Source organism: Ictalurus punctatus, chromosome 8, assembly GCF_001660625.3.
Source record: "Ictalurus punctatus breed USDA103 chromosome 8, Coco_2.0, whole genome shotgun sequence".
In the NCBI taxonomy this organism is placed as follows: domain Eukaryota; kingdom Metazoa; phylum Chordata; class Actinopteri; order Siluriformes; family Ictaluridae; genus Ictalurus; species Ictalurus punctatus.
The window spans coordinates 25,197,574-25,206,402 of NC_030423.2; the positions used below are offsets into that span (position 1 = coordinate 25,197,574).

The 8,829-nt window shown below is 40.2% G+C and overlaps 1 protein-coding gene across 1 annotated transcript in view; it reads left to right on the forward strand.

Annotated features, from left to right (window-relative positions):
• Positions 1–2,154: 2,154 nt before the first annotated feature.
• The window catches only part of clcf1 (cardiotrophin-like cytokine factor 1), a 17,879-nt gene continuing 11,204 nt past the window's right edge, over positions 2,155–8,829 (forward strand). The window contains exon 1 of the mRNA XM_047157317.2: positions 2,155–2,544. Coding sequence (XP_047013273.1) covers positions 2,529–2,544 — 16 coding nt within the window. The 5' untranslated portion in view covers positions 2,155–2,528. The remainder of the gene's footprint in view (positions 2,545–8,829) is intronic.

Here is an 8,829-nt window from a genome sequence, read left to right on the forward strand (position 1 = left end):
TCAGCTATTTCATGCATTTTCTGCCCCTAGCTAGTTCAGGTGTTTCATGTGTTCCAGCTCAACCACACCTGGTGCAACTAATGAAGCCCTTGATTAGTTCATCAGGTGTGCTTGAGACAACACCTGTTCTGCATATTTGTGCTGTTGTGAGGGATTCTATTTAGGAGGTTGAATAACTGTGAGACTGGAGAAATCATTATAAGTTGCATTTTCAGTTGAATTTGGGGAAACCACTTGAAGCATTCGTTGTGTTGAACTATTTCAATTGTTTTTGTTTGATTTGTTCATTGCAAACATCTGAAAGTCTGTAAATTTTGACAATAAACCTGATTTGCACTGGGGGTTGAATCATTTTGATTACAGCTGTATACACACGCGCACACACACACACACACACACACACACACACACACACACACACACACACACACACACACATTCTTGGTGTAGTCTTGTCTGTGTTATGTTCTTCTTTGTTATTAATGTACAATTGATGAATTATAATAAATAAATAAATAAATAAATAAATAATGCTACTGTAATAAAGTTAGGCTTCAGAGTGTTTCATGTGTCTCATGTAGTTTGTTTTTCTCTATTCTTTATTGTACATTTTATAGTAAATATTCTATTGTCTGTATTTGTTGTATTTTTGGCTTTGCCTTGTCTGTCACCATGTTGCTTATTCTTTTGTCTGACATTGTGTAGCACTGTGATTCTAGGGGAACTCTGTTTAAGTCTTAACGTTATATCTTCTATAAGGAAAGGAATGTTGATAACGCCTACTTGAACATGAACTTGAGCTTGAACTTTAAAATAATGGTCTCTACACCTACATGGTGCACTACATGTCCAATGTGGAGTCACATAAGATTTTTTTTAAAAATCTAATATAATTGCACCATTGATTCCTGAAGAATATTTTGATAAATACATGTAAATAAACACTATATATCAATAAATAAAATGATGCAGACACAGGTCAAGAGCTTCAGTCAATTTCAGAATGGGACAAAAGTGTGATCTGGACCAATGGAGTTTGGAAAAAAGACCAGATGACAAGTTTTTCTCCCAATCTTCACCTGTCAAGTTTCAGTGAGCCTGTGCCCAGTGTAATCCCAGCTCCTATTCTGAGCTGACAGAAGTGGAACTCGACGGTTTGACTGAGATGCTTTTCTGCTCACCACGGCTGTAAAGTGTGGCTATTCGTGTTAAGTTGAACTGAAGTTGAGCAAGCGGGTGTACAGGTAAAAAAAAAAAAAATCTTAATAAAGTGGCAAGTGAATGAATATTCAGTACAGTACCATGATACGTGACTGGGATCCCCGGGTTGTACTGTACTTTGAGTCAGAGGCACTTCTTCAGTGCGAACACTCAAAGCCACCAGAGGGCGACAAAGTTTTGAAAAGATGTCGCAAAGGAAATCACAATGACAGTGTTATATCCTATCAATTATATTCAGTCACGTGATACACCATGGGCCTACTGAAAATATTTTTCCAAGGAAAGCCACATCAAAACCACACAATCCATAAGTGTATATGTGCGTGTGTGTGTGTGTGTCTGTCTGTCTGTCCGTCTGACTGACAGGTAAAGGTGTGGTGAAGGAATAGAACTAGACAGGTAATACCAGAAGTATGATACATCAAAAAAGAATCTAAAGTGTCATTTATAAGGAAAGAGTCGAGTTTACCTATATGACTCTTTAAAACACACACACACACACACACACACACACACACACACACACACACACATATATATATATATATATATATATATATATATATATATATATATATATATATATATATATATATATATGCAACACTACAAGCAGATCTATTTCCAGTCCAGTTTCTAATGATTTGCTATTTTATTAATAGTGGCATGTATGACGAGACGAAGTGTAGTGTAGTGTGCAGCTATTAAATGTCTGATAATAATCCCCCTGGGCGCTTTGCGGTTTGGAGCCTCGTGGCCGCGCTCAATCAGACTCTGATAACAGACACGGTGGAGGAGAGAGAGAGAGAGAGAGAGAGAGAGAGAGAGAGAGAGAGAGAGAGAGAGAGAGAGAGAGAGAGAGACAGACAGACCGATAGAATGGAGAAGGATAGAGGGGAGGAGGAGAGGAGGAGGGGAAACTTGACTATAAATTCACTTCTCCGTCACTTCACTCACTCATTTACTTCACTCACTCATTCAGAGTCTGTCCTGTCCGTCAGACTGAAGCGGACACGCGCAAAGCGGACACGCGCAAACAAGGGACACGCGCAAAGCGGACACGCGGAGTCGCATCGGTTCTACTAAAGCCGCTCATCCTCTCTTTATAGACTGTCGCGGAGTTGTAAAAGAGTCTCTCCGTGGAGGAGTGTGTGTGTGTGTGTGTGTGTGTGTGTGTGTGTGTGTGTGTCCGACAGTCTGGAGGAGTAACAGAAGAGCGCTAATCCGTTTCATAAAAGTTTCATAAACTTTCAAACACAAGGCGAAAGGAAGGAAATAAAGTTCATATCAGATAATAAATTAGGAAAATGATGCGGCGGGAAGGTAAGAGACCGACTTCTTAATTTTCTCACATGCAAAACATTATTATTATTATTATTATTATTGTTATTATTATTATTATTATTATTATTATTATTATTATTATTATTATTATTATAGTTCAACACATTTAAAAAGTCGCATTTATTTTTTTTGCATTTAAAAAATAAATAATGTGTTTTTTTTTTCTAAACAAGAATTTCTATTACTATTGATTTATAAATTTGTATTCCAAACTTTTCTTTCATTCTAAGAAATTGTAATAAGACCCTGAAGGAACCTATAAACCAAAACAAAACAAAGAAAATATTTAGATCTGCCTCCTATCATGAAAAAATCAGCAGTCCCAGGAAATTCTTTCTTTCTTTCCCTTTATTATTTTTATTCCTTTTCTAAAAACAAAACAAAACAAAAAAAACATTTTAGTTTTATTTTGTTCTGTTGTTTTGCTTTAGGATGTGCACGCCAAATATAGCTATTGTATAAACTATTCATGAAAATATGAAGCTTTCAGGTCTGGTGTAGCTTCCAGCAGCTGACTGATAAGAATAGTGGCTTTAATATTTTCCCATTGTGCTCTTTTTTTTTTTTTTTATTTTTTTTTTTCAGCTCTTATGTGCCTTAAAAGTTTGACACGAGGCAATAAAACTATTACAAAACTCCCTGGAAAGTCAGCGTAGTGGTAGAAATGATGTTAACTTGTGAAAATAAATGAAGTAAATGACGTAATTGGTTTAGGAAATAGGATTGTATACACATTTAGATTAGGGAAGATTGGGAAGGAAGGGATTTGAACAAATATTTAAAAGCAGCATTGTACACTGAGTTGTTGGTTTATATCTAGTAACTGGTAACGCAATCTTTTGCTGTTATTTTTGGTGATTTACACGTAAGACTGACATCATTACACAGGTTTGTACGGCACGCAACACACACCGGACAGTGTGTTATTGCTGTATGGGGTTTTTTTTTCTTTCTCTACAAGTGTGTGTCACTGTACAGAAATAAAGAGTGTATTAAATCTCAGAAGCTCTAAAGCTAAAATTTTACATTTCAGTAACAAAAACTCAAGGATTTTGTTGCCGATGGTGTTCGTTTTTGTTTCTTGTAGTTACTTGTTGTTAGGTTTTTTTTTTAATGGCAACTTAAACCTGTAAGAATGCATTTTTGTCCCTCAACAAATCGCATGAATTGTCCTAAACATCAGCGTTTTTATGCTTTTCTATCACTGCAGGATCCTTTTGCTTCTCAGTAAAGCTAAAACTGAATAAAGTGAGGACATATATAGAGTAGGACACACACACACACACACACATGCAACGAAACACAAAGAGGGAGGGATGGAGTTCATAGGTCAAGGGTCATCCTTGTTAACTGACACTAATATGAGAAAGTACATGATTCATGTTAGTCAAGCTTTGAGCACTCACACACACACACTTTCTCTCTCACACACACAGACACACACACACACACACGCTTAGGGTACACACAGACCCACACATACCACCTGTCTACAGGGAACCATGTCTGTGAAAAGGAGGATGAGTGTGTGACGAAATGATGCGATTTACACTAAAAGAAAGCAGCAGAACAGCGTGTCATGCTCACACCACCCACACACACACACACACACACACACACACCACACACACACACACACACACACACAAACACACACTTCCTCCTGTTCACTCTCTTCCTCCTCTTCCAGTTTATCTTCTGTGGGTTTTTTTAATTTCCGTCCCCTTCACACACACACACACACACACACATGCACACACGCACACACGCACACACACAGACGCCAGCTTTGCACACTTAATCCATCATGGCGATCACACAACCACAACCGCCGATCACCGGACACACTCAGACACTCAGACTCATGCATATGGACGGTGTAAAAAAAAAAAAAAAAAAGACAGCGCTGTTATTAGCGTGTCAGTGCCGTCCACACATTTGCATTTTTACCCACACGAAAAAAAGTTTGCAGATGATTTGGGGGGGGCGGAAAAAAAGATGGAGGGTAACGTGGAAGAAGGAACATGGAAGAAGAGAGGAAGAGAGGGACTGTAGAGGAGTGTAGAAGCTTCAGCTTGAAAGGATGAGATAGAGAGATGGAGTGATTGAGAGGGGGATGGAGAGTGAGGGTTAATGCAGCCCAGATTCCCTCCGAGAGAGAGAGAGAGAGAGAGAGAGAGAGAGAGAGAGAAAAGTAGAGAGTGAGTTAGGAAAAGAGTGAGTGAGAGAGAGAGAGAGAGAGAGAGAGAGAGAGAGAAGTGCACAGGGGAATGATATAAAATGAGTTGGTCACGGTTTGAACAGTTACACATGCTGTTTACATTTTTCCCAAATTAACATGGCCCCCTCGCTTTACCGACTCCCTCTCTCCTTCCCTCTCTCCTTCCCTCTCTTTCTCTGTCTATCTCTTGTACGTTTCCCTTCTCCACACTTTTCCGTGAAGAACGGGAAGTTCGGATAAGTAGACCGCTCCCTGCCACTCGTTCGCTGTTTATTTTTGATGAGAGGGCCGTGTCAGGAGTTAACAGAAACCTGAGGCTGGAAGATGGAAAAATGGAGGGGTGGAGGGGGAGGGAGGGATAAGGGGCAAGAGGGGCAGATAATTAAAAAAAGGAAGAGAAAGGTAATTAGAGAGGTAAAAGAGAGGACTTACGAGAGTGAAGCGGTGCAGAGAGAAAGAGAGAGATGGGTTTTTTTTTTTTTTTGGAGGATCTGAAGGAAAAACAGTCAGGAAGAGAGGGATGGAGGAGAGGAACGAGAGGGGAACGGGTTTGAGGGGATTGTTGTAAATCCAGGTTTTTATTCTTTTCTCTTTTTTTTGTTTTAGTTCTCCTTTTGTTTTGATGTTCTTTGGCGGAGTTGACAACGTTTCAGGCCAAATGTGATCAATTTGAATTTCAAACCGCTTCCAAGCATCCACAGGGAGACATTGTGCCAGTGTGTGTGTGTGTGTGTGTGTGTGTGTGTGTGTGTGTGTGTGTGTGTGTGTGTGTGTGTGTGTGTAGAGGGAGATGGATCTTTACATGATGGCTAGTACATGTGACTGATGCTAATACACAATACATGAGTGTGTACTCCATGTTCACGGTCTACATATCGGTGTGTGTGTGTGTGTGTGTGTGTGTGTGTGTGTGTGTGTGTGTGTGTGTGCGTTGAGTTAGTGAAGGAATGCACATTTGATTGAGTGCAGGCTGCACATAAATCTCCACTTTAACTGTACACAGACACACAACATGGACCCTGACCCTTAACTCTCCCCTACAGACACACTCTTCCACATACACACACACACACACACACACACACACACACACAAACACTAAGCTCTTTGTGTATGGACCTGATCAGTTATTTGGCTCATATAACATTTTATTGATGCGCTATGAAGTATATCATGTTTTATGATACGGTGCATTCCCTAAAGCTCGGGTGTGAAGTACAACAACAAATCAGAGAAGTGTATCCTGCTGCGTACGGATGTGTGTGTGTGTGTGTGTGTGTGTGTGTGTGTGTGTGACTGAGAGAAGAGCAGGATGTATTGATCTGCACATTTCTCATCATATCATTGCTGCCAGCTGTTGGCTCGTACACACTCTTTTTCTCTTCCACACACACACACACACACACACACACACACACACACACACACACACACGCAAATCCCCTCTAATAAAAAGCGTCATTTCTCAATGGGTTTCAGAGATCCACTTCAGAGGGGATGTCTCTGAGAAAAAAAGCTCGCCTCAATATGATAGTGTTTAGATCAGGCTCAGCCACCTAATTCCCTTTCGCTTGGTTTCGTCAGCGCCGAAAATCGAAACATCAATCACAATTAGAGCTCCCTGTGTGAGACATGCTGTATATTGGCGAAGGATCAGCGCTGCTCTGTGTTCCTTCTCCAGCTGTATATGATGAATTAGACATGAGATAAACGCAGTGAAAAGCGCGAATCAAAACAGGGATGGAAAACGAGTACACAGATGCGGCGTGGCTCTATTAATAAGAGCGCACGTCCGGACGAAAAGTTCTTGGTTAAAATCGTGCGAAAGTTGTTTTAGTGTACACGTCACAGTATGATCCTATTTGAAGTAATAAATCGTGTATAACCTGAGCGCAAATGTACTATTCGACACTTTTTACCCTTTATCAAGAACTCCAGACGGGTGGCACGGCGGTGTAGCGTGGTAGCGTGAAGCTCCACGGTTCGAGCTAAGGTTACTGTGTCGAGTTCCCTGAGCTCCTCGTGTCTGCATGGATTTGCTCCAGGTTCTCCATTTTCTTCACGCCTCCTAAAGAAAAACATGCCGGTAGATGGATTGGCTAAGATAAATTGCCCCTAGGTGTGAATCTCATGGTGCTTGGAGGATTGTAACCTAATACGAATGCGTTGTTTGTATTACACTGATACTAATAAGATTCACACTGTTTGTTTTTCGTGTTTCGTGAAAAGGTTCACAGTCTGGATGAGAGTTGAGGTGTGCGTCAAGACTGGGATCAAAAAAAAAAAAAAAAAAAAAAAAAACGTGAGGAAGGCTAATGAGGACTTCATTACAATTTGAACATGTGATGACGATCCTCAGTAACTGCCTGGTCAGAGTGGCGCTGGTTTAAATTACACTACAAGTTTAAATCATTCGAACAGGGATAGGAAAGAATAGGAGATAGTGTGAAATTGAGGAACTGTCAGGAAGAGCCACACACTATGTACAGTAAAATCCACAGTGTTGAATAAAGTGTTTATTCACGTCCAACTGGACATAAAATGTCCAACACTGAAAGCGTTAATTCAACACTGTAGGTGTTCATTATCAATCACACTGGGGATTTTGCTGTGTGCTGACAGTGCTGGCATTTATATAACGCTAGGGTTTTTTTTTTTTTTTCAGAGTTTTCCCATATTTCCATGGACATATTAGTAGGGTTCATTCATTTTAAAATACGTCAATAACATTTGAAAAAGAAAAATCCAATTGAAAGCAACCTTCAGGTTTAAATCCGTATAGATATTTGGAGCACAGGTCCAGAAACCGTTCCCTAATCCGTGGTGTATTCCTGTGTTGTGACCAGTCTTTCCCAGTCTCCATCACCTTAGGCTCCACTTATATCCTAACCTTACTGAAGATGAATGAATGAATGAATGAAAAAAGGAATGAATGAAAAAAATCTAGATTCTATGGATACGTAAAGCCAAACTATCTACAATTTTACAGAGCCCCTGGTCTGCATTTGTATGTATATATATATATATATATATATATATATATATATATATATATATATATATATATATCAGTACACGACAGGTATATTTGACGACACGCTAATTCACCAGTCACATGTTCGTGATCATCGTCGAGATCTTCAGCTCTCTGCTTCTGAAAAGAATTCAGCGACACCGACACTGATTTTTTTGTTGGCGCGAGCCTCAGATTCCTGTTCACGGTCGACCGGAGTTGAACCCGATGTGGTCTTCTGTTGTTCTTTTGTAGCCCGTCTGTCGCGGGGTTTGAAGTGGTGTGCTTTCTGAGACGCTTTTCTGCTCAGCACGGTTGTAAAGAGTGGTTATTTGAGTCCGGTTAAATAGCTCGAACCGGTCGGGCCGTTCTCCTCTGACCTTGCTCGTCGGCAAGGCGATGGTGGTTTTCCGCACCGTTCGGTGTAGAAACTGACGTGTTTGAAAATCCCAGGAGATCAGCAGTTTCTGAAATGCACAAACCAACTCGTCTGCCAAGGTCAGAGTCACACTGCCAAGGCCAAAGTCAACCCACCCTGTCCCCCATTCTGATTTTTTTTTTTTTTGTATCTGCATGATTGTATGCATTGTGCTGCTGCCACATGATTGGCTGATTGAATAACTGCATGAATAAGCAGGAGGACAGGTGTTCCTATTAAAGTGGAAGGTGTTTTTGAAAGGAAAGATACTGTAGATCTATATGAATCAATCATTTCAGTGCCAAGACAATAACTCCTGTACCGAATGTTGCATTTGTAAAAAAAAATAAATAATAATAATTAAAAATAACTCTAAAAATGTTGGACTTGAAATCAGGTGCTGAACTTTCCCACTCCCGGTTGCTCGCTGCACTACAGACTATAAGCCCGGGATAAGTCGGAGTCAGGAAAAGGTGTGTCACTCTATGTTGTAAAGTTATATTTGCGTGAGTGTGTGGTTAGAGCGCACAATTTAACATGTGAAACTTTCTTAGCATATTTAATAAAAGCTTTTGTCCGTGGCTCTCCTTTCTGCTACCGAAAGAAAAGAGA